Source organism: Chiloscyllium punctatum, chromosome 31 (assembly GCF_047496795.1).
Source record: "Chiloscyllium punctatum isolate Juve2018m chromosome 31, sChiPun1.3, whole genome shotgun sequence".
Lineage (NCBI taxonomy): Eukaryota > Metazoa > Chordata > Chondrichthyes > Orectolobiformes > Hemiscylliidae > Chiloscyllium > Chiloscyllium punctatum.
In genome coordinates this window covers 68,526,823-68,552,628 of record NC_092769.1, presented here as the reverse complement: position 1 = coordinate 68,552,628, position 25,806 = coordinate 68,526,823, and the positions used below count along the sequence as shown (strand labels likewise).

General features: G+C 52.9%; 1 protein-coding gene across 1 annotated transcript in view; it reads left to right on the top strand.

Annotated features, from left to right (window-relative positions):
• The window catches only part of LOC140457031 (RAS guanyl-releasing protein 2), an 89,101-nt gene extending 66,940 nt beyond the window's left edge, over positions 1–22,161 (top strand). The window contains exons 13-17 of the mRNA XM_072550947.1: positions 2,220–2,361; positions 7,442–7,478; positions 17,684–17,839; positions 19,990–20,062; positions 21,360–22,161. Of these exons, the coding sequence (XP_072407048.1) occupies positions 2,220–2,361; positions 7,442–7,478; positions 17,684–17,839; positions 19,990–20,045 (391 nt within the window). The 3' untranslated portion in view covers positions 20,046–20,062; positions 21,360–22,161. The remainder of the gene's footprint in view (positions 1–2,219; positions 2,362–7,441; positions 7,479–17,683; positions 17,840–19,989; positions 20,063–21,359) is intronic.
• The last annotated feature ends 3,645 nt before the right edge of the window (positions 22,162–25,806 follow it).

Genomic DNA, 25,806 nt, shown 5'->3' with positions numbered 1-25,806 from the left:
CAATGGTGTTACCATCACTGAATCTAACCATCGCCCCCTTGACATTCAATGGTGCTCCCATCACTGAATCTAATCATCTCCCCCTTGACATTCAATGGTGTTACCATCACTGAATCTAACCATCGCCCCCTTGACATTCAATGGTGTTACCATCACTGAATCTAACCTTCACCCCCTTGACATTCAATGGTGTTACCGTCACTGAATCTAACCATCACCCCCTTGACATTCAATGGTGTTACCATCACTGAATCTAACCATCACCCCCTTGACATTCAATGGCGTTACCATCATTGAATCTAACCATCACCCCCTTGACATTCAATGGTGTTACCATCACTGAATCTAACTATCTCCCCTTGACATTCAATGGTGTTACCATCACTGAATCTAACCATCTCCCCTTGACATTCAATGGAGTTACCATCACTGAATCTAACCACCACCCCCTTGACATTCAATGGTGCTCCCATCACTGAATCTAATCATCTCCCCCTTGACATTCAATGGTGTTACCATCACTGAATCTAACCATCACCCCCTTGACATTCAATGGTGTTACCATCACTGAATCTAACCATCACCCCCTTGATATTCAATGGTGTTACCATCACTGAATCTAACCATCACCCCCTTGACATTCAATGGTGTTACCATCACTGAATCTAACCATCACCCCCTTGACCTTCAATGGTGTTACCATCACTGAATCTAACCATCTCCCCCTTGACATTCAATGGTGTTACCATCACTAAATCTAACCATCTCCCCCTTGACATTCAATGGTGTTACCATCACTGAATCTAACCATCTCCCCCTTGATATTCAATGGTGTTACCATCACTGAATCTAACCATCTCCCCCTTGACATTCAATGGTATTACCATCACTGAATCTAACCATCTCCCCCTCGACATTCAATGGTGTTACCATCACTGAATCTAACCATCGCCCCTTGACATTCAATGGTGTTACCGTCACTGAATCTAACCATCACCCCCTTGACATTCAATGGTGTTACCGTCACTGAATCTAACCATCACCCCCTTGACATTCAATGGTGTTACCGTCACTGAATCTAACCATCACCCCCTTGACATTCAATGGTGTTACCGTCACTGAATCTAACCATCACCCCCTTGACATTCAATGGTGTTACCATCACTGAATCTAACCATCACCCCCTTGACATTCAATGGTGTTACCGTCACTGAATCTAACCATCACCCCCTTGACATTCAATGGTATTACCATCACCAAATCCACCACATACTGAAGGTTGCCATTGACCAGAAACTCAACATTAACACAGCAGCAGGTCGGAGGCTGGGAATCCCGCAGCGAGTAACTCCCCTCCTGACTCACTCCCTCAAAGCCTGTCCCACCATCGACAAGACACAGGTCAGAAGGGTGAGGGAACACTCCCCACTTGCCCCTGGATGGGTGGCTGCTCCTGCAACCCTCGAGAAGCTCGACACGATCCAGGGAAAAAGCAGCCCCCGCTCGATTGGCACCACCCCCCGACCCTCAGTAGCAGCAGTGTGTCCCATCTACAAGACGCACTGCAGCAACTCCCCGAGGCTCCTCAGGCAGCACCTTCCAAAGCCATGACCAGCCCAGTGATGCCCATAACCAATGAGTGAATGAAAATAAAAGACCCTGTGTACCTGGGACTGGCCAAGTGAACCTCCTCTGGACTGTCAGTATACCTCCCCTTAGATTAGGGGCCCAGAGATGTTCACATTATTCCTGAGATGGTCTGACCAGGGCCTTACACAGTTTCAGTAGAACCTCGCAATGTTTACACTCCAGTCCCTTCAAAATAGAGGCCACCGTTGGATGGGCCTTCCCTATGACCTGCTAAACGTGGATGCAAGTGTTTTCTGATTCACGGACGAGGACAGCCACGCACTCCGTTCGCTAGCTTTCTGCAGTCTTTCACCATTTAAATAATATTAGGCTCCTCTGTTCATTCCTACCAAACACTTAACCTGACATTTCCCCCCATTATATTTAACCCACCAAGTTTTACTCACTTAACCCACCTCCATCCATCCGCAATCTCTTTCTCCCATCCTCACCACTTGCCTTCCTGTTTCTGTAACCTCTGCTCACTTGGGTACTCCCTCCTGTGAGCTGGTAGTGAGCTGTTGGTAGCCATCTCTCCCCCTGTGGCTGCCTTCTCACTCTCTCACTCTCTCTCTCTCTCTGCCGTACAGTGACGGACAGATCAGTCGAGATGAGATGATCACCTACTTCATGCAGGCCAACTCCCTGTTGAACTGCAAGATGGGATTTATTCACAACTTCACAGAGACCACCTATCTGAAACCTACCTACTGCGAGCATTGCAAGAACTTTGTAAGTAACCAGCAACAGCAAGGGCTGGAGCGGGGTAGACAGGGAGCACGGGGTAGACAGGGAGCACGGGGTAGACAGGGAGTACGGGGTAGACAGGGAGCACGGGGTAGACAGGGAGCACGGGGTAGACAGGGAGTACGGGGTAGACAGGGAGCACGGGTAGACAGGGAGCCCGTGGTAGACAGGGAGCACGGGGTAGACAGGGAGCACGGGGTAGTCAGGGAGCACAGGGAAGACAGGGAGCACAGGGTAGACAGGGAGCACGGGGTAGGCAGGGAGCACGGGGTAGACAGGGAGCACGGGTAGACAGGGAGCATGGGGTAGACAGGGAGCACAGGGCAGACAGGGAGCACGGGGTAGACAGGGAGCACAGGGTAGACAGGGAGCACAGGGTAGGCAGGGAGCACGGGGTAGACAGGGAGCACGGGGTAGTCAGGGAGCACAGGGTAGACAGGGAGCACAGGGTAGACAGGGAGCACGGGGTAGGCAGGGAGCACGGGGTAGACAGGGAGCACGGGGTAGACAGGGAGCACGGGGTAGTCAGGGAGCACAGGGTAGACAGGGAGCACAGGATAGACAGGGAGCCCGGGGTAGACAGGCAGCACAGGGTAGACAGGGAGCACGGGGTAGACAGGGAGTACAGGGTAGACAGGGAGCACAGGGTAGACAGGGAGTACAGGGTAGACAGGGAGCACGGGGTAGACAGGGAGTACGGGGTAGACAGGGAGTACGGGGTAGACAGGGAGAACAGGGTAGACAGGGAGCCCGGGGTAGACAGGGAGCCCGGGGTAGACAGGGAGCCCGGGGTAGACAGGGAGTACAGGGTAGACAGGGAGCACGGGGGAGACAGGGAGTACAGGGTAGACAGGGAGCACAGGGTAGACAGGGAGCACAGGGTAGGCAGGGAGCACAGGGTAGACAGGGAGCACAGGGTAGACAGGGAGCCCGGGGTAGACAGGGAGCACGGGGTAGACAGGGAGTACGGGGTAGACAGGGAGCACAGGGTAGACAGGGAGCACGGGGTAGACAGGGAGCACGGGGTAGACAGGGCGCCCGAGGTAGACAGGGAGCACGGGGTAGTCAGGGAGCACGGGGTAGACAGGGAGCCCAGGACAGACTCAGAGACTGGGATACTCGTGCAATCTGAGATAGACACAGGGCCCAGTATAGATCATTTTTATGACAATGCTCCCTCTGTACTGACCCTCCGACAGTGCGGCGCTCCCTCAGTACTGACCCTCCGACAGTGCGGCGCTCCCTCAGTACTGACCCTCCGACAGTGCGGCGCTCCCTCAGTACTGACCCTCCGACAGTGCGGCGCTCCCTCAGCACTGACCCTCCGGCAGTGCGGCGCTCCCTCAGCACTGACATTCCGACAGTGCGGCGCTCCCTCAGTACTGACCCTCTGACAGTGCGACTCTCCCTCAGTACTGACCCTCTGACAGTGCGGCACTCCCTCAGTACTGACCCTCCGACAGTGCGGCGCTCCCTCAGTACTGACCCTCCGACAGTGCGGCGCTCCCTCAGCACTGACCCTCCGACAGTGCGGCGCTCCCTCAGCACTGACCCTCCGACAGTGCGGCGCTCCCTCAGTACTGACCCTCCGACAGTGCGGCGCTCCCTCAGTACTGACCCTCCGACAGTGCGGCGCTCCCTCAGTACTGACCCTCCGACAGTGCGGCGCTCCCTCAGTACTGACCCTCCGACAGTGCGGCGCTCCCTCAGTACTGACCCTCCGACAGTGCGGCGCTCCCTCAGTACTGACCCTCTGACTGTGCGGCACTCCCTCTGTACTGACCCTCCGACAGTGCGGCACTCCCTCAGTACTGACCCTCCGACAGTGCCTCACTCCCTCAGTACTGACCCTCGGACAGTGCCTCAGTCCCTCAGAACTGACGCTCCGACAGTGCGGCACTCCCTCAGTACTGACCCTCCGACAGTGCCTCACTCCCTCAGTACTGACCCTCCGACAGTGCGGCACTCCCTCAGTACTGACCCTCCGACAGTGCGGCGCTCCCTCAGTACTGACCCTCCGACAGTGCGGCGCTCCCTCAGTACTGACCCTCCGACAGTGCGGCGCTCCCTCAGTACTGACCCTCCGACAGTGCGGCGCTCCCTCAGTACTGACCCTCCGACAGTGCGGCGCTCCCTCAGTACTGACCCTCCGACAGTGCGGCGCTCCCTCAGTACTGACCCTCCGACAGTGCGGCGCTCCCTCAGTACTTACCCTCCGACATTGCGGCGCTCCCTCAGTACTGACCCTCCGACAGTGCGGCGCTCCCTCAGTACTGACCCTCCGACAGTGCGGCGCTCCCTCAGTACTGACCCTCTGACTGTGCGGCACTCCCTCTGTACTGACCCTCTGACAGTGCGGCACTCCCTCAGTACTGACCCTCCGACAGTGCGGCACTCCCTCAGTACTGACCCTCCGACAGTGCCTCACTCCCTCAGTACTGACCCTCGGACAGTGCCTCAGTCCCTCAGTACTGACCCTCCGACAGTGCGGCACTCCCTCAGTACTGACCCTCCGACAGTGCCTCACTCCCTCAGTACTGACCCTCCGACAGTGCGGCACTCCCTCAGTACTGACCCTCCGACAGTGCGGCACTCCCTCAGTACTGACCCTCCGACAGTGCAGCACTCCCTCTGTACTGACCCTCTGACAGTGCGGCACTCCCTCAGTACTGACCCTCCGACAGTGCGGCACTCCCTCAGTACTGACCCTCCGACAGTGCGGCACTCCCTCAGTACTGACCCTCCGACAGTGCAGCACTCCCTCTGTACTGACCCTCCGACAGTGCGGCACTCCCTCAGTACTGACCCTCCGACAGTGCGGCACTCCCTCAGTACTGACCCTCGGACAGTGCCTCACTCCCTCAGTACTGACCCTCGGACAGTGCCTCAGTCCCTCAGTACTGACCCTCCGACAGTGCGGCACTCCCTCAGTACTGACCCTCCGACAGTGCCTCACTCCCTCAGTACTGACCCTCCGACAGTGCGGCACTCCCTCAGTACTGACCCTCCGACAGTACCTTACTCCCTCAGTACTGACCCTCGGACAGTGCCTCACTCCCTCAGTACTGACCCTCCGACAGTGCCTCACTCCCTCAGTACTGACCCTCGGACAGTGCCTCACTCCCTCAGTACTGACCCTCCGACAGTGCGTCACTCCCTCAGTACTGACCCTCTGACAGTGCGGCACTCCCTCAGTACTGACCCTCCGACAGTGCGGCACTCCCTCAGTACTGACCCTCGGACAGTGCCTTACTCCCTCATTACTGACCCTCCGACAGTGCGGGGCTCTCTCAGTACTGACCCTCCGACAGTGCGGCATTCCCTCAGTACTGACCCTCCGACAATGCGGCACTCCCTCAGTACTGACCCTCCGACAGTGCGGCACTCCCTCAGTACTGACCCTCCGACAGTGCGGCACTCCCTCACTACTGACCCTCCGACAGTGCGGCACTCCCTCAGTACTGACCCTCCGACAGTGCCTCACTCCCTCAGTACTGACCCTCTGACAGTGCGGCACTCCCTCAGTACTGACCTTCCGACAGTGCGGCACTCCCTCAGTACTGACCCTCCGACAGTGCGGCACTCCCTCAGTACTGACCCTCCGACAGTGCCTCACTCCCTCAGTACTGACCCTCCGACAGTGCGGCGCTCCCTCAGTACTGACCCTCCGACAGTGCGGCGCTCCCTCAGTACTGACCCTCTGACAGTGCGGCGCTCCCTCAGTACTGACCCTCCGACAGTGCGGCACTCCCTCAGTACTGACCCTCTGACAGTGCGGCACTCCCTCAGTACTGACCCTCGGACAGTGCGGCACTCCCTCAGTACTGACCCTCAGACAGTGCGGCACTCCCTCAGTACTGACCCTCCGACAGTGCGGCACTCCCTCAGTACTGACCCTCGGACAGTGCGGCACTCCCTCAGTACTGACCCTCAGACAGTGCGGCACTCCCTCAGTACTGACCCTCCGACAGTGCGGCACTCCCTCAGTACTGACCCTCTGACAGTGCGGCACTCCCTCAGTACTGACCCTCCGACAGTGCGGCACTCCCTCAGTACTGACCCTCCGACAGTGCGTCACTCCCTCAGTACTGACCCTCCGACAGTGCGGCACTCCCTCAGTACTGACCCTCCGACAGTGCGGCACTCCCTCAGTACTGACCCTCCGACAGTGCGGCACTCCCTCAGTACTGACCCTCCGACAGTGCGGCACTCCCTCAGTACTGACCCTCCGACAGTGTGGCACTCCCTCAGTACTGACCCTCTGACAGTGCCGCACTCCCTCAGTACTGACCCTCCGACAGTGCGGCACTCCCTCAGTACTGACCCTCGGACAGTGCGGCACTCCCTCAGTACTGACCCTACGACAGTGCGGCACTCCCTCAGTACTGACCCTCCGACAGTGCGGCGCTCCCTCAGTACTGACCCTCCGACAGTGCGGCACTCCCTCAGTACTGACCCTCCGACAGTGCGGCACTCCCTCAGTACTGACCCACCGACAGTGCGGCACTCCCTCAGTACTGACCCTCGGACAGTGCGGCACTCCCTCAGTACTGACCCTCGGACAGTGCGGCACTCCCTCAGTACTGACCCTCCGACAGTGCGGCACTCCCTCAGTACTGACCCTCCGACAGTGCGGCACTCCCTCAGTACTGACCCTCGGACAGTGCCGCTGTATGCGGGGAGCTGTCTGCTGATTGGTGGCGTGTGTGTTGACTCCCTGTGCCTCGGCGTCTGTGTGAATGCTGTGACACTCTGAGCAGTGACTGAGATCGGGCGGTTTGCCTTCTCAACCTGCTCCCAGGTGACAAACTCTGAACCGCCTCTCATCGTGGTTCAGTGTTGCGAGCTGGAAATGGAGTTAATTTTCCCGAGTTGCTGTCTGAGGGAGCCTGTGTCAGTATAGTTACTCCTTCCCAGTCTGCAGTGCTGACTTACCTCCACCCCTTGGCCTGACGGGAGTAATTCTCAGTGACAGGCTTGTGTTGATGTGATATGGCCTCCTCACTCAGTCACTTACCCCTCTGTGTTATTCTGGACTGACCTCCTTCCATTTCCTTAATTTCAGATTTGGGGTCTATATAAACAAGGCTACAAGTGCAGAGGTAAGTGTTAATGACTATCAACAGCAGGAGGTCCTTATATCCCTCTGTCTGTACATGTGTGTCTTTGTAAGAGTGAGTCTGTGTGTACATGTGTGTGTCTTTGTGAGAGTGAGTCTGTGTGTACATGTGTGTGTCTTTGTGAGAGTGAGTCTGTGTGTACACATGTGTCTTTGTGAGAGTGAGTCTGTGTGTACGTGTGTCTTTGTGAGAGTGAGTCTGTGTGTAAGTGTGTATCTTTGTGAGAGTGAGTCTGTGTGCACGTGTGTGTCTTTGTGAGAGTGAGTCTGTATGTACGTGTGTGTCTTTGTGAGAGTGAGTCTGTGTGTACATGTGTGTGTCTTTGTGAGAGTGAGTCTGTGTGTACGTGTGTGCCTTTGTGAGAGTGAGTCTGTGTGTACGTGTGTGTCTTTGTGAGTGACTCTGTGTGTACACGTGTGTCTTTGTGAGTGACTCTGTGTGTACACGTGTGTCTTTGTGAGAGTGAGTCTGTGTTTACGTGTGTGTCTTTGTGAGAGTGAGTCTGTGTGTACACGTGCGTCTTTGTGAGAGTGAGTCTGTGTGTACACATGTGTCTTTGTGAGAGCGAGTCTGTGTGTACGTGTGTGTCTTTGTGAGAGTGAGTCTGTGTGTACGTGTGTGTTTTTGTGAGAGTGAGTCTGTGTGTACGTGTGTGTCTTTGTGAGAGTGAGTCTGTGTGTATGTGTGTGTCTTTGTGAGAGTGAGTCTATGTGTACACGAGTGTCTTTGTGAGAGTGAGTCTGTGTGTACGTGTGTGTCTTTGTGAGAGTGAGTCTGTATGTACATGTGTGTTTTTGTGAGAGTGAGTGTGTGTACATGTGTGTCTTTGTGAGAGTGAGTCTGTGTGTACGTGTGTCTTTGTGAGAGTGAGTCTGTGTGAACACGTGTGTCTTTGTGAGAGTGAGTCTGTGTGTACGTGTGTGTCTTTGTGAGAGTGAGTCTGTGTGTAAGTGTGTGTCTTTGTGAGAGTGAGTCTGTGTGTACGTGTGTGTCTTTGTGAGAGTGAGTCTGTGTGTAAGTGTGTGTCTTTGTGAGAGTGAGTCTGTGTGTACCTGTGTGTCTTTGTGAGAGTGAGTCTGTATGTACGTGTGTGTCTTTGTGAGAGTGAGTCTGTGTGTACATGTGTGTGTCTTTGTGAGAGTGAGTCTGTGTGTACACATGTGTCTTTGTGAGAGTGAGTCTGTGTGTACGTGTGTGTCTTTGTGAGTGACTCTGTGTGTACACGTGTGTCTTTGTGAGTGAGTCTGTGTGTACACGTGTGTCTTTGTGAGAGTGAGTCTGTGTGTACGTGTGTGTCTTTGTGAGAGTGAGTCTGTGTGTACACGTGCGTCTTTGTAAGAGTGAGTCTGTGTGTACACATGTGTCTTTGTGAGAGTGAGTCTGTGTGTACGTGTGTCTTTGTGAGAGTGAGTCTGTGTGTACGTGTGTGTCTTTGTAAGAGTGAGTCTGTGTGTACGTGTGTGTCTTTGTGAGTGACTCTGTGTGTACACGTGTGTCTTTGTGAGTGAGTCTGTGTGTACACGTGTGTCTTTGTGAGAGTGAGTCTGTGTGTACATGTGTGTCTTTGTGAGAGTGAGTCTGTGTGTACGTGTGTGTCTTTGTGAGAGTGAGTCTGTGTGTACGTGTGTGTCTTTGTGAGAGTGAGACTGTGTGTACGTGTGTGTGTCTTTGTGAGGGTGAGTCTGTGTGTACACGTGCGTCTTTGTGAGAGTGAGTCTGTGTGTACGTGTGTGTCTTTGTGAGAGTGAGTCTGTATGTACATGTGTGTCTTTGTGAGAGTGAGTGTGTGTACATGTGTGTCTTTGTGAGAGTGAGTCTGTGTGAACACGTGTGTCTTTGTGAGAGTGAGTCTGTGTGTACGTGTGTGTCTTTGTGAGAGTGAGTCTGCGTGTACACGTGTGTCTTTGTGAGAGTGAGTCTGTGTGTACGTGTGTGTCTTTGTGAGAGTGAGTCTGCGTGTACACGTGTGTCTTTGTGAGAGTGAGTCTGTGTACATGTGTGTGTCTTTGTGAGAGTGAGTCTGTGGGTACACGTGTGTCTTTGTGAGAGTGAGTCTGTGTGCACGTGTGTGTCTTTGTGAGTGAGTCTGTATGTACACGTGTGTCTTTGTGAGTGACTGTGTGTACACGTGTGTCTTTGTGAGAGTGAGTCTGTGTGTACGTGTGTGTCTTTGTGAGAGTGAGTCTGTGTGTACACGTGCGTCTTTGTGAGAGTGAGTCTGTGTGTACACGTGTGTCTTTGTGAGAGTGAGTCTGTGTGTACGTGTGTGTCTTTGTGAGAGTGAGTGTGTGTACGTTTGTGTTTTTGTGAGAGTGAGTCTGTGAGTACGTGTGTGTCTTTGTGAGAGTGAGTCTGTGTGTACGTGTGTGTCTTTGTGAGAGTGAGTCTATGTGTACACGAGTGTCTTTGTGAGAGTGAGTCTGTGTGTACGTGTGTGTCTTTGTGAGAGTGAGTCTGTATGTACATGTGTGTCTTTGTGAGAGTGAGTGTGTGTACATGTGTGTCTTTGTGAGAGTGAGTCTGTGTGTACGTGTGTCTTTGTGAGAGTGAGTCTGTGTGAACACGTGTGTCTTTGTGAGAGTGAGTCTGTGTGTAAGTGTGTGTCTTTGTGAGAGTGAGTCTGTGTGTACGTGTGTGTCTTTGTGAGAGTGAGTCTGTGTGTACACATGTGTCTTTGTGAGAGTGAGTCTGTGTGTACGTGTGTGTCTTTGTGAGTGACTCTGTGTGTACACGTGTGTCTTTGTGAGTGAGTCTGTGTGTACACGTGTGTCTTTGTGAGAGTGAGTCTGTGTGTACGTGTGTGTCTTTGTGAGAGTGAGTCTGTATGTACATGTGTGTCTTTGTGAGAGTGAGTGTGTGTACATGTGTGTCTTTGTGAGAGTGAGTCTGTGTGAACACGTGTGTCTTTGTGAGAGTGAGTCTGTGTGTACGTGTGTGTCTTTGTGAGAGTGAGTCTGCGTGTACACGTGTGTCTTTGTGAGAGTGAGTCTGTGTGTACGTGTGTGTCTTTGTGAGAGTGAGTCTGCGTGTACACGTGTGTCTTTGTGAGAGTGAGTCTGTGTACACGTGTGTGTCTTTGTGAGAGTGAGTCTGTGGGTACACGTGTGTCTTTGTGAGAGTGAGTCTGTGTGCACGTGTGTGTCTTTGTGAGTGAGTCTGTATGTACACGTGTGTCTTTGTGAGTGACTGTGTGTACACGTGTGTCTTTGTGAGAGTGAGTCTGTGTGTACGTGTGTGTCTTTGTGAGAGTGAGTCTGTGTGTACACGCGCGTCTTTGTGAGAGTGAGTCTGTGTGTACACGTGTGTCTTTGTGAGAGTGAGTCTGTGTGTACGTGTGTGTCTTTGTGAGAGTGAGTGTGTGTACGTTTGTGTTTTTGTGAGAGTGAGTCTGTGAGTACGTGTGTGTCTTTGTGAGAGTGAGTCTGTGTGTACGTGTGTGTCTTTGTGAGAGTGAGTCTATGTGTACACGAGTGTCTTTGTGAGAGTGAGTCTGTGTGTACGTGTGTGTCTTTGTGAGAGTGAGTCTGTATGTACATGTGTGTCTTTGTGAGAGTGAGTGTGTGTACATGTGTGTCTTTGTGAGAGTGAGTCTGTGTGTACGTGTGTCTTTGTGAGAGTGAGTCTGTGTGAACACGTGTGTCTTTGTGAGAGTGAGTCTGTGTGTAAGTGTGTGTCTTTGTGAGAGTGAGTCTGTGTGTACGTGTGTGTCTTTGTGAGAGTGAGTCTGTGTGTAAGTGTGTGTCTTTGTGAGAGTGAGTCTGTGTGTACCTGTGTGTCTTTGTGAGAGTGAGTCTGTATGTACGTGTGTGTCTTTGTGAGAGTGAGTCTGTGTGTACATGTGTGTGTCTTTGTGAGAGTGAGTCTGTGTGTACACATGTGTCTTTGTGAGAGTGAGTCTGTGTGTACGTGTGTGTCTTTGTGAGTGACTCTGTGTGTACACGTGTGTCTTTGTGAGTGAGTCTGTGTGTACACGTGTGTCTTTGTGAGAGTGAGTCTGTGTGTACGTGTGTGTCTTTGTGAGAGTGAGTCTGTGTGTACACGTGCGTCTTTGTGAGAGTGAGTCTGTGTGTACACATGTGTCTTTGTGAGAGTGAGTCTGTGTGTACGTGTGTCTTTGTGAGAGTGAGTCTGTGTGTACGTGTGTGTCTTTGTAAGAGTGAGTCTGTGTGTACGTGTGTGTCTTTGTGAGTGACTCTGTGTGTACACATGTGTCTTTGTGAGTGAGTCTGTGTGTACACGTGTGTCTTTGTGAGAGTGAGTCTGTGTGTACGTGTGTGTCTTTGTGAGAGTGAGTCTGTGTGTACACGTGCGTCTTTGTGAGAGTGAGTCTGTGTGTACGTGTGTCTTTGTGAGAGTGAGTCTGTGTGTACGTGTGTGTCTTTGTGAGAGTGAGTCTGTGTGTACGTGTGTGTCTTTGTGAGAGTGAGTCTGTGTGTACGTGTGTGTCTTTGTGAGAGTGAGACTGTGTGTACGTGTGTGTGTCTTTGTGAGGGTGAGTCTGTGTGTACACGTGCGTCTTTGTGAGAGTGAGTCTGTGTGTACGTGTGTGTCTTTGTGAGAGTGAGTCTGTATGTACATGTGTGTCTTTGTGAGAGTGAGTGTGTGTACATGTGTGTCTTTGTGAGAGTGAGTCTGTGTGAACACGTGTGTCTTTGTGAGAGTGAGTCTGTGTGTACGTGTGTGTCTTTGTGAGAGTGAGTCTGCGTGTACACGTGTGTCTTTGTGAGAGTGAGTCTGTGTGTACGTGTGTGTCTTTGTGAGAGTGAGTCTGCGTGTACACGTGTGTCTTTGTGAGAGTGAGTCTGTGTGCACGTGTGTGTCTTTGTGAGAGTGAGTCTGTGGGTACACGTGTGTCTTTGTGAGAGTGAGTCTGTGTGCACGTGTGCGTCTTTGTGAGTGAGTCTGTATGTACACGTGTGTCTTTGTGAGTGACTGTGTGTACACGTGTGTCTTTGTGAGAGTGAGTCTGTGTGTACGTGTGTGTCTTTGTGAGAGTGAGTCTGTGTGTACACGTGCGTCTTTGTGAGAGTGAGTCTGTGTGTACACGTGTGTCTTTGTGAGAGTGAGTCTGTGTGTACGTGTGTGTCTTTGTGAGAGTGAGTGTGTGTACGTTTGTGTTTTTGTGAGAGTGAGTCTGTGTGTACGTGTGTGTCTTTGTGAGAGTGAGACTGTGTGTACGTGTGTGTGTCTTTGTGAGGGTGAGTCTGTGTGTACACGTGTGTCTTTGTGAGAGTGAGTCTGTGTGTACGTGTGTGTCTTTGTGAGAGTGAGTCTGTGTGTACGTGTGTGTCTTTGTGAGAGTGAGTCTGTGTGTACATGTGTGTGTCTTTGTGAGAGTGAGTCTGTGGGTACACGTGTGTCTTTGTGAGAGTGAGTCTGTATGTACGTGTGTGTCTTTGTGAGAGTGAGTCTGTGTGTACGTGTGTGTCTTTGTGAGAGTGAGTCTGTGTGTACACGTGTGTCTTTTTGAGAGTGAGTCTGTGTGCACGTGTGTGTCTTTGTGAGAGTGAGTCTGTGTGTACGTGTGTGTCTTTGTGAGAGTGAGTCTGTGGGTACACGTGTGTCTTTGTGAGAGTGAGTCTGTATGTACGTGTGTGTCTTTGTGAGAGTGAGTCTGTGTGTACGTATGTGTCTTTGTGAGAGTGAGTCTGTGTGTACACGTGCGTCTTTGTGAGAGGGAGTCTGTGTGTACACGTGCGTCTTTGTGAGAGTGAGTCGGTATGTACGTGTGTGTCTTTGTGAGAGTGAGTCTGTGTGTACGTGTGTGTCTTTGTGAGAGTGAGTCTGTATGTACATGTGTGTCTTTGTGAGAGTGAGTCTGTGTGTACGTGTGTGTGTCTTTGTGAGAGTGAGTCTGTGTGTACACGTGTGTCTTTGTGAGTGAGTCTGTGTGTACACGTGTGTCTTTGTGAGAGTGAGTCTGTGTGTACGTATGTGTCTTTGTGAGAGTGAGTCTGTATGTACATGTGTGTCTTTGTGAGAGTGAGTCTGTGTGTACGTATGTGTCTTTGTGAGAGTGAGTCTGTATGTACATGTGTGTCTTTGTGAGAGGGAGTCTGTGTGTACGTGTGTCTTTGTGAGAGGGAGTCTGTCTGTGCGTTTGTGCATGCCGGTTTTGTGAGAGTGTGCATGTGTGTGTTTGTGAGTTGATGTGGGTATGCATTCGCAAGTGAGAGTGACTCTGTGTATGTGCTGGTCTGGGTGAGTATTCTTCGAATCCTACAGTATGGAAACTGATCCTCTGAAGAGTAACCCACCCTTACCTGATTACTCTACATTTACCCCTGATGAATGCACGTTACCTAAACTATGGGACAATTAAACACGGCCAATCCACCCTAACCTGCACATCCCTGGGCACTATGGGACAATTTAGCACGGCCAATCCACCCTAACCTGCACATCCCTGGGCACTGTGGGACAATTAAACACGGCCAATCCCCCCTAACCTGCACATCCCTGGGCACTATAGGACAATTTAGCACGGCCAATCCACCCTAACCTGCACATCCCTGGGCACTATGGGACAATTTAGCACGGCCAATCCACCCTAACCTGCACATCCCTGGGCACTATAGGACAATTTAGCACGGCCAATCCACCCTAACCTGCACATCCCTGGGCACTATGAGACAATTTAGCACGGCCAATCCACCCTAACCTGCACATCCCTGGGCACTATGAGACAATTTAGCACGGCCAATCCACCCTAACCTGCACATCCCTGGGCACTATAGGACAATTTAGCACAGCCAGGCCACCCTAACCTGCACATCCCTGGACACTATGGGACAATTTAGCACGGCCAATTCACCCTAACCTGCACATCCCTGGGCACTATGGGACAATTTAGCACGGCCAATCCACCCTAACCTGCACATCCCTGGGCACTATAGGACAATTTAGCACGGCCAATCCACCCTAACCTGCACATCCCTGGGCACTATGGGACAATTTAGCACGGCCAATCCACCCTAACCTGCACATCCCTGTGCACTATGGGACAATTTAGCACGGCCAATCCACCCTAACCTGCACATCCCTGGACACTATGGGACAATTTAGCACGGCCAATCCACCCTAACCTGCACATCCCTGGGCACTATGGGACAATTTAGCACGGCCAATCCACCCTAACCTGCACATCCCTGGGCACTATGGGACAATTTAGCACGGCCAATCCACCCTAACCTGCATTTCCCTGGGCACTATGGGACAATTTAGCACGGCCAATCCACCCTAACCTGCACATCCCTGGGCACTATGGGACAATTTAGCACGGCCAATCCAACCTAACCTGCACATCCCTGGGCACTATGGGACAATTTAGCACGGCCAATCCACCCTAACCTGCACATCCCTGGGCACTATGGGACAATTTAGCACGGCCAATCCACCCTAACCTGCACATCCCTGGGCACTATGGGACAATTTAGCACGGCCAATCCACCCTAACCTGCACACCCCTGGGCACTGTGGGACAATTTAGCACGGCCAATCCACCCTAACCTGCACACCCCTGGGCACTGTGGGACAATTTAGCACGGTCAATCCACCCTAACCTGCACATCCCTGGGCACTATGGGACAATTTAGCACGGCCAATCCACCCTAACCTGCACAGCCCTGGGCACTATGGGACAATTTAGCACGGTCAATCCACCCTAACCTGCACATCCCTGGGCACTATGGGACAATTTAGCACGGCCAATCCACCCTAACCTGCACATCCCTGGGCACTATGAGACAATTTAGCACGGCCAATCCACCCTAACCTGCACATCCCTGTGCACTATGGGACAATTTAGCACGGCCAATCCACCCTAACCTGCACATCCCTGGGCACTATGGGACAATTTAGCACGGCCAATCCACCCTAACCTGCACATCCCTGTGCACTATGGGACAATTTAGCACGGCCAATCCACCCTAACCTACACATCCCTGTGCACTATGGGACAATTTAGCACGGCCAATCCACCCTAACCTGCACATCCCTGGGCACTATGGGACAATTTAGCACGGCCAATCCACCCTAACCTGCACATCCCTGGGCACTACGGGACAATTTAGCATGGCCAATCCACCCTAACCTGCACACCCCTGGACACTGTGGGACAATTTAGCACGGCCAATCCACCCTAACCTGCACATCCCTGGACACGATGGGACAATTTAGCATGGCCAATCCACCCTAACCTGCACATCCCTGGGCACTATGGGACAATTTAGCACGGCCAATCCACCCTAACCTGCACATCCCTGGGCACTAGGGGACAATTTAGCACGGCCAATCCGCCCTAACCTGCATATCCCTGGGCACTATGGGACAATTTAGCACGGCCAATCCACCCTAACCTGCACATCCCTGGACACGATGGGACAATTTAGCACGGCCAATCCACCCTAACCTGCACATCCCTGGACACGATGGGACAATTTAGCACGGCCAATCCACCCTAACCTGCACATCCCTGTGCACTATGGGACAATTTAGCACGGCCAATCCACCCTAACCTACACATCCCTGTGCACTATGGGACAATTTAGCACGGCCAATCCACCCTAACCTGCACATCCCTGGGCACTATGGGACAATTTAGCACGGCCAATCCACCCTAACCTGCACATCCCTGGGCACTACGGGACAATTTAGCATGGCCAATCCACCCTAACCTGCACACCCCTGGACACTGTGGGACAATTTAGCACGGCCAATCCACCCTAACCTGCACATCCCTGGACACAATGGGACAATTTAGCATGGCCAATCCACCCTAACCTGCACATCCCTGGGCACTATGGGACAATTTAGCACGGCCAATCCACCCTAACCTGCACATCCCTGGGCACTAGGGGACAATTTAGCACGGCCAATCCGCCCTAACCTGCATATCCCTGGGCACTATGGGACAATTTAGCACGGCCAATCCACCCTAACCTGCACATCCCTGGACACGATGGGACAATTTAGCACGGCCAATCCACCCTAACCTGCACATCCCTGGACACGATGGGACAATTTAGCACGGCCAACCCACCCTAACCTGCACATCCCTGGACACTGTGGGACAATTTAGCACGGCCAACCCACCCTAACCTGCACATCCCTGGACACTGTGGGACAATTTAGCACGGCCAATCCACCCTAACCTGCACATCCCTGGGCACTATGGGACAAGTTAGCACGGCCAATCCACCCTAACCTGCACATCCCTGGACACTATGGGACAATTTAGCACGGCCAATCCACCCTAACCTGCACATCCCTGGACTTTGTGAGGGAACCCCAGCAGACACAGGGGTGGGGGGGCGAGGGGAAACGTGCAAACTCTACCCAGACAGTCACCTAAGCGTGGGATTGAATCTCCGTCCCTGGTGCCATGAGGTATCAGTGCTCACCACTGAGACACCATGAAGTTTTGTGTGAGTATTGATGTTGGTGTGAGTAAGTGTGTGTTGATGTGTTAGAGAGAGTGTGTTGATATTTTTGAGAGTGTGTTAGAATGTGTGTTGGTGAGGGCGAATGTGTGTGTGAGTGTGCCTGTGCGGTGAGTGTGTCGTGAGTGTGTGTGTGTGTTTGTACCATGAGTGGGTGGATGAGTGTGTGTGTGTGTGTTTGCCTGTGCGGTGAGTCTGAGTGTGTGAGTGTGTGTGCATTTGCCTGTGAGGTGAATGTGTGGGCGAGTCTGAGTGTGTGTGTTTGCCTGTGCGGTGAGTGTTTGGGTGAATGTGAGTGTGTGTTTGCCTGTGCGGTGAGTCTGTGGGTGAGTGTGTGTATTTGCACATGCAGTGAGTCTGTGGTTGAGTGTGAGTGCGTGTGTTTGCCTGTGCGGTGAGTGTTTGGGTGAATGTGAGTGTGTGCGTGTGTGTTTGCCTGTGCGGTGTGTCTGTGGGTGAATTTGAGTGTGTGTGTCTGTGTGTTTGCTTGTACGGTGAGTCTGTGGGTGAGTGTGAGTGTGTGTGTTTGCCTGTGCGGTGAGCATATGGGTGAGTGTGAGTTTGCCTGTGCGGTGAGTCTGTGGGTGAGTGTGAGTGTGTGTGTCTGTGTGTTTGCCTGTGCGGTGAATCTGTGGGTGAGTGTGAGTGTGTGTGTGTGTGTGTGTGTGTGTGTGTGTGTGTGTTTGCCTGTGTGGTTAGACTGCCTCCTGCTGGCTGACCCTCTGTCTCACTCTGTTCTCTCTGCAGCCTGTGGGATTAGCTGCCACAAACAATGCAAGAGCCTGTTAGTGGTCGAGTGTCGAAAACGCACCAAGAGTATCAGCTTGGAGAGTCCCGCCCCCTCCCTCAGGAGATCCTTCAGTTTCCCCGTCACAAACTCCAGCCCCGACACCTGCAGTACAGGTGAGCTGATGCTGACAGGTTAGCTGTCAGGCACACAAGCGTACACACACACACACACACACTCACACAGAGTCACAGGCACACACACTCAGAGGTACAGACACGTACACACACACAGGCACACACACGTACAGACAAACACACAGAGGCACACACACACACACACACACACACACACACAGAGGCACACACACACAGAGGCACACATACACACACTGAGGCACACACACACTGAGGCGCACACACACACACACACACACACAGACACACACACACACACACACACACAGAGGCACACACACAAAGAGGCACACACACACACAAAACAGGCGCACACACACACACTCAGACATACACATACACACACAGGTACAGACGTATGCACATGCACACACACACACACACACACACAGAAACATGCACACCACACACACACAAAACAGGCAGGATCATACATTCAAACACAGATACATATAGCCACACACTCACATTCCTGTATCTGTTTTGACATACACATGTTCCATTGGTACTTAACTGTGTCTGTGTTTTTGACCGTACATATGTGTCTGAGTGTGTGTTGTGTAAGGCTGTGTGTGAGTTTATTGTGTAAGAGTGTGAGTGTGAGATTTTTCCATTCATTCCGGGGATGTGGGCATCACTGGCTGGGCCCAGTATTTATTACCCCGTTCCTAGTTGCCCCCTTGAGAAGGTGGGGGGTGAGCGACCATCTTGAACCGCTGCAGTCCGTGTGCTGTGGGTTAGACCCACAATGCCCCTGGGGGAGGGAGTTCCGGGATTCTGACCCAAGGAATGGCCTATATATTCCCAAGTCGGGATGGGGAGTGGTGGGAACATGCAGGGGGGGGGGGGGTGATGTTCCCATGTATCTGCTGCCTCTTGTCCTTCTAAGATGAAAGGGATGCTGTTCCTCCAGCTGAAGCAGAACGTGGAGCTGGAGAGGGAGCAGTGATTTATAAACTACATTAGAAACGAAACGCATTCAGTTATTGAGCCTGAGCAGTCAAGTGTTTGAATTTAAGACTCACAAGGCAGAACCTGTTTTTGTAAGTCAATTGTCGTGGTTAGGGGAGGGTTACATGTTTTTTGCTTTGTAGAGATCTGATTCTAGTTTGACCTTTCATACAAAAGACAGGAAGGAGGTTATCCCAGAGCAGTAAGATGGTGCTAAAGCTGAGTTTGACCAGCAAAATGGACGTGGGTTTTGTCATTCCCCCAGGCGATTTCTGGGTCGGTCGGTTGTTAAAGGGACAGAACTGGTTTCCAACAGGGTGATGTGTGCTTCCAGTCAGATGTGGGAGATCAGGGAGGACTTGAAAACTCCTGGAGACCGCGTCTGCAGGACGTGTGTTTGGATACGGATCCCACTACACCATATGGAGTGGTGGTTAGAGCTAAGAAGAAACATAGACAAAGTCACAGGGTGGGATAGATGGGAGTTTCAGGAAGGTGGAGATACAATCAGGGAGATGGGTGATTGCTGGGAATGGGAGGAGAGAAGGCAGGAGGAACGTACTCTGATTATTCCCATCTCAGACAGGTAGGTGTTTTGGACACTGTAGGTGATACTAACCCACCGACAGTGCGGCACTCCCTCAGTCCTGACCCTCTGACAGTGCAGCACTCCCTCAGTCCTGACCCTCTGACAGTGCGGCGCTCCCTCAGTATTGACCCTCCGACAGTGCTGCACTCCCTCAGTACTGACCCTCCGACAGTGCGGCGCTCCCTCAGCACTGACCCTCCGACAGTGCGGCGCTCCCTCAGCACTGACCCTCCGACAGTGCGGCGCTGCCTCAGCACTGACCCTCCGACAGTGCGGCGCTCCCTCAGTACTGACCCTCCGACAGTGCTGCACTCCCTCAGTACTTACCCTCCGACAGTGCTGCACTCCCTCAGTACTTACCCTCCGACAGTGCGGCACTCCCTCAGCACTGACCCTCTGACAGTGTGGGGCTCCCTCAGTACTGACCCTCCGACAGTGCGGCGCTCCCTCAGCACTGACCCTCCGACAGTGCGGCGCTCCCTCAGTACTGACCCTCCGACAGTGTGGCGCTCCCTCAGCACTGACCCTCCGACAGTGCATCTATGAACCAATGATACTGCATGCTGATGTGAATCTGTTGTTTTCACAGTGAGTGAGGAGGATGTCGAAGACCTGGCGGATGATGTACAGGATATTCATCTCTGAGCTACAGCCCACAACCGGTATGTCCTCATTCACACTAGGAGTCAATTAGCAGGCCCCAGAACCCCATCGTGACCTGTCCTGCTGAATGTTTGATGGGGGACAGTGTAGAGGGGGCTTTACTCTGTATCTAACCCCGTGCTGTCCCTGTCCTGGGGAGTGTTTGATGGGGGACAGTGTAGAGGGAGCTTTACTCTGTATCTAACCCCGTGCTGTCCCTGTCCTGGGGAGTGTTTGATGGGGGGACAGTGTAGAGGGAGCTTTACTCTTTATCTAACCCCGTGCTGTCCCTGTCCTGGGGAGGGTTTGATGGGGGACAGTGTAGAGAGAGCTTTACTCTGTATCTAACCCCGTGCTGTCCCTGTCCCGGGGAGGGATTGACAGGGGACAGTGTAGGGGAGCTTTACTCTGTATCTAACCCTGTGCTGTCCCTGTCCTGGGAGAGAGTGGTGGGGGACAGTGTAGAGGGAGCTTTACTCTGTATCTAACCCCGTGCTGTCCCTGTCCTGGGGAGTGTTTGATGGGGGACAGTGTAGAGGGAGGTTTACTCTGTATCTAACCCCGTGCTGTCCCTGTCCTGGGAGAGAGTGGTGGGGGACAGTGGAGAGGGACATTCCCTTGCATTTTAAAAGATTAGAGGGAACCTCCCTCTGTATCTGACACCTCCCAGTGACTCATACAAGTCAGAGATGTACAGCACAGAAACAGACCCTTCGGTCCAACCCGTCCATGCCGACCAGATATCCCAACCCAATCTAGTCCCACCTGCCAGCACCCAGCCCATATCCCCTCCAAACCCTTCCTATTCATGTCCCCATCCAGATGCCTTTTAAATGTTGTCATTGTACCAGCCTCCACCACTTCCTCTGGCAGCTCATTCCGTACACGTACCACCCTCTGTGTGAAAACTTTGCCCCTCAGGTCCCTTTTATATCTTTCCCCTCTCACCCTAAACCTATGCCCCTCTAGTTCTGGACTCCCCCACCCCAGGGAAAAGACTTTGTCTATTTACCCTATCCATGCCCCTCATGGTTTTATAACCCTCTATAAGATCACCCCTCAGCCTCCGACGCTCCAGGGAAAACAGCCCCAGCCTGTTCGGCCTCTCCCTGTAGCTCAAACCCTCAAACCCTGGCAACATCCTTGTACATCTTTTCTGAACCCTTTCAAGTTTCACAACAACCTTCTGATAGGAAGGAGAGCAGAATTGAGTGCAGTATTCCAAAAGTGGCCTAACCAATGTCCTGTACAGCCGCAACATGACCTCCCAGCGGTTTTGTTACCTGACGTGATGTCCTCTTCCTTGTTTTGTTGCAGGCTCCAGACCTGAAGGTTACTGAGGTGGACCGTCTAACCATCTCCCCTGTTGGACATCGGCCAGACCTCTCTCCCGCTCCCTGAGTGACGTCCCCTCTTTGGGTGGGATTCGGGGAGGGAGGGTGGGACCGACATTGATCCATCGATGGCCTCGCAGTGGGCCGTATTGGCGGGTGGACCAGGCAACGTGGTGCTGCGAGAGGGAGCGCGTTCACTGAGTCTCTGGTGTGAACCAACTCAATTCTCAACCAAAACCCCCTCCCCATCCGCCATTTCCACCTCCGTTCATTTCCTTGCTGCTGGTTCTCACCCTCTGCCCTGTCTGGGGGCGCCCGGGAGGAAGGGGGCGACTCGGAGACCCTGCGACCTTTGCCCCTTGTGTGGAAGTTTCCAGCTTGGCCAAGAGTTCGCAAACCCGACTCGCGTTCTTATGCCGTCCTTCCCAAAGGACGACAACCGGGTACCACTTACACGCCCGACATTTCTGCGCCTCTCCACCCAATTTGTTTTCGCTTTACGTCGGCCATTTTGTTTGGTCCCCTTTAACCTGAGACAGGAGCCTGAGGTGTTCGGCCTAACGTTTGTTGTGTGGGGACAAATCTTGGACCTGCGTTGCTGCCAATTTTTGTGAGCTCTCGCCTGTGTACATTTCCTTTCGCTGAGACCCTTGGTGAGGGCGGGGGGGCTACGAAATAACGTTGCAGCTTCGAGAAGCATCGGAGGCATTACCCCTCCAGCCCTTGCGACAGGCCCGAGGTCGGGCCTCGTTGACAACTTTTAATAAAGTTTCAATGCCATTTAATCCCTTGTCTCTTTCTAACTAAAAAAGAAATGGGAAATCCCAACCCCCCCCCCCCCAAGACCCCATGGGGTCAAAACATGTAGCCCTCTTAAAATTGTCAATCTTACCCCTCTTGGTTGTTGGGATGTAGACATTGTGAGCCATCCCTAGTTGCGTCGTTCCCTCACCCCCACCCTGCCCCAAACGAAGTTGGCAATTAGCCACCATCTTGGACAGTTGCAGCTCCCTCATGGGTGCAATGGAGTTGAGGACTACTTTCCCGGGGGCGGGGCACCGTTGGACGAAGGGGTGGGCAAACACCCGGGCGAAACGCCAGTTGGGCTCTCAACGGAATTAACCCGCTGCGCCGCTGACAGAGGAGGTGAGCGAAGGACCACAGGGCACTGTCGGCTCACGCGCGTCGTTCCCTGAAGGTGGCGGGATCCAGTCGGAGGAGGGTTGGCGAAGCAAGCGGGATCCTGAGCTTCCCAAACCGAGGCACTGAGCGCAAAATCATGGACGCCACGGCAGGCCTGAATAAACCACTGATCAGGCCTAACCCGCCCCCCTCCAACACAACTGGAGCCATGTCTCCGGATCTGATCTCCCCCCCCCCCTCCCCACTAACACCTCTCCCATCACTCACTTCAGGAAGGAGGTGAGTGTCCCTCAAGAGGGAGATTTGACCAGAATGGTCCCCGGGGTGGGGGAGGGGGGGGGGGTAAGGGTGCGGGCTGGGGTAAACGATGGATTTTAGCCGCGAGGTCAAGGGTCGGAGAAGCTATGGGGGAGGTGGGGCGCCATTTCCACCCAGAGAGGAGGAAATGGGAGGGGGGGCGATTTGACGGAGGCAGTTGCCACGGCGACAGGTTCTGATAGGGTTGGGAGAGAGAAGCTGGGTGCCATTGGCTGATGGGACGAGAACTGGGGAAGGGAAGGGGGGGGGGGGGGAAGCACGGAATGGAGGTGGGGAGGGAGATTGACTCCCTCAGTGAGTGGTCGTGAGCTGGAACCCGTTCTCCCTGGGTGGTGGGGGAAGGCGTTGAGTGATTTCGATCGGCGATTGGGTGACTGGGGTCAGGGCGGGTTGCCCTGGTGAAGGGCATTTGCCCAGAATGTTGACTCTCCTGCTCCTCAGACGCCGCCTGACCTGCTCGACTCTGGGCGTTTGGCGGAGGTGGAGGGAGAGGGGATGAGGTCGGGGCACGGTTCAACCCTTCGACAGCGGAACCTCTGAACCCCATCCGTCCATCTATCGTCGGATTGGGCCACGCCAGAGCGGGGGAAGCTGTGGTCTCTGCCGGTCTGGGGAAGAAATCTGGCCTCAGCCTCCCTCAACGTCTGAACACAAACCCTTTCCTTCGAGACCAAAACAATAAAAAAATAGCATCTTCAGAAGGGTTTCTCAAGGTAGACTGGTTAGCAAGGTTATACCTCATGGAATCCAGGGAGAACTAGCCATTTGGATACAGAACTGGCTCAAAGGTAGAAGACAGAGGGTGGTGGTGGTGGTGGTGGAGGGTTATTTTTCAGCTTGGAGGCCTGTGACCAGTGGAGTGCCACAAGGATCGGTGCTGGGTCCTCTACTTTACATCACTTATATCAATGACTTGGATGTGAGCATAAGAGGTACAGTTAGTAAGTTTGCAGATGACTCCAAAATTGGAGGTGTAGTGGACAGCGAAGAGGGTTACCTCAGAGTTTACATTGGGATCTTATCAGATGGGCCGAGGAGTGGCAGATGGAGTTTAATTCAGATAAATGCGAGGTGCTGCATTTTGGAAAGGTAAATCAGAACAGGACTTATACACTTAATGGTAAGGTCCGAGGGAGTGTTGCTGAACAAAGAGACCTTGGAGTGCAGGTTTATAGCTCCTTGAAAGTGGAGTCTCAGGTAAATAGGATAGTGAAGAAGGCTTTTGGTATAAAACATAGAACATTCCAGCACAGTACAGGCCCCTCGATGTTGCATCGAATTGTGGAACCAATCTGTAGCCCATTTAACCTACACTACTCCACTTACCCAATGACCATTTAAATGCCCTTAAAGTTGGCGAGTCTCCTACTGTTACAGGCAGTGTGTTCCACGTCCCTCCTACTCTCTGAGTAAAGAAACTACCTCTGACATCTGTCCGATATCTATCACCCCTCAATTTAATGCTCTGTCCCCTTTGTGCTAACCATCACCATCTGAGGAAAAAGGCTCTCCCTGTCCACCCGATCTAACCCTCTGATTATCTGATATGTCTCACTTAAGTCACCTCTCAACCTTCTCTCTAACGAAAACAGTCTCAAGTCCCTCAGCCTTTCCTCATTAGGCCTTCCCTCCATTTCAGGCAATGCCCTGCTTCCCTTTATTGGTCAGAGTATTGAGTACAGGAGTTGGGAGGTCATGTTGTGGTTGTACAGGACATTGGTTAGGCCACTTTTGGAATATTGTGTGCAATTCTGGTCTCCTTCCTATCGGGAGGATGTTGTGAAACTTGAAAGGGTTCAGAAAAGATTTACAAGGATGTTGCCAGGGTTGGAGGATCTGAGCTACAGGAAGAGGCTGAACAGGCTGGGGCTGTTTTCCCTGGAGCGTCGGAGGCTGAGGGGTGACCTTATAGAGGTTTATAAAATCATGAGGGGCATGGATAGGGTAAATAGACAAGGTCTTTTCCCTGGGATCGGGGAGTCCAGAACTAGAGGGGCATAGGTTTGGGTGAGAGGGGAAAGATATAAAAGAGACCTAAGGGGTAACTTTTTCACACAGAGGGTGGTACGTGTATGGAATGAGCTGCCAGGGGATGTGGTGGAGGCAAAAAATACTGCAGATTCTGGAAACTAAAATAGACAGGCAGGCGGCTGGGAGAACACAGCAAGACAGGCAGCATCAGGAGGGACAGGCAGGAGGCTGGGGGAACACAGCAAGGCAGGCAGCATCAGGAGGGACAGGCAGGAGGCTGGGGGAATACAGCAAGGCAGGCAGCATCAGGAGGGACAGGCAGGAGGCTGGAAGAACACAGCAAGGCAGGCAGCATCAGGAAGGACAGGCAGGAGGCTGGGGGAACACAGCAAGGCAGGCAGCATCAGGAGGGACAGGCAGGAGGATGGGGGAACACAGCAAGGCAGGCAGCATCAGGAGGGACAGGCAGGAGGCTGGGAGAACACAGCAAGGCAGGCAGCATCAGGGAGATGAGAAGGCAACTGTAACTCTTCTTCAAGACTGAGGCTGGTACAATGCCAACATTTAAAAGGCATCTGGATGGGGACATGAATAGGAAGGGTTTAGAGGGACACGGGCCAAGTGCTGGCAGGCGGGCCTAGATTAATTCCGGCTATCTTGTCAGCATGGCCGAGTTGGACTGAAGGGAGTTTCTGTGCTATACAGTTGGATGACTCTGTGAGGCACTGTGGGCAGATAGTGCACACAGTCTCCGTGCAGGATGCACAGGTTGTCACACCCTTTGTAAATTCCTCACCTCCCCGTTCATTTGTTTGGTGTGAACCCCAAGCTGAGTCTTTGACCCTATCCATGCCAATCTATTCCAACACCGCGATAGCTTCCTCCCACCTCAATAACATCACCCCGACTCTGCTCATCGGCTGACAAACACCTCCATTGTTTCTCGGTTTGACCATTTCGATAACCTCGGGGTCAGTCTCTGCATTCCTTCCAAGGTC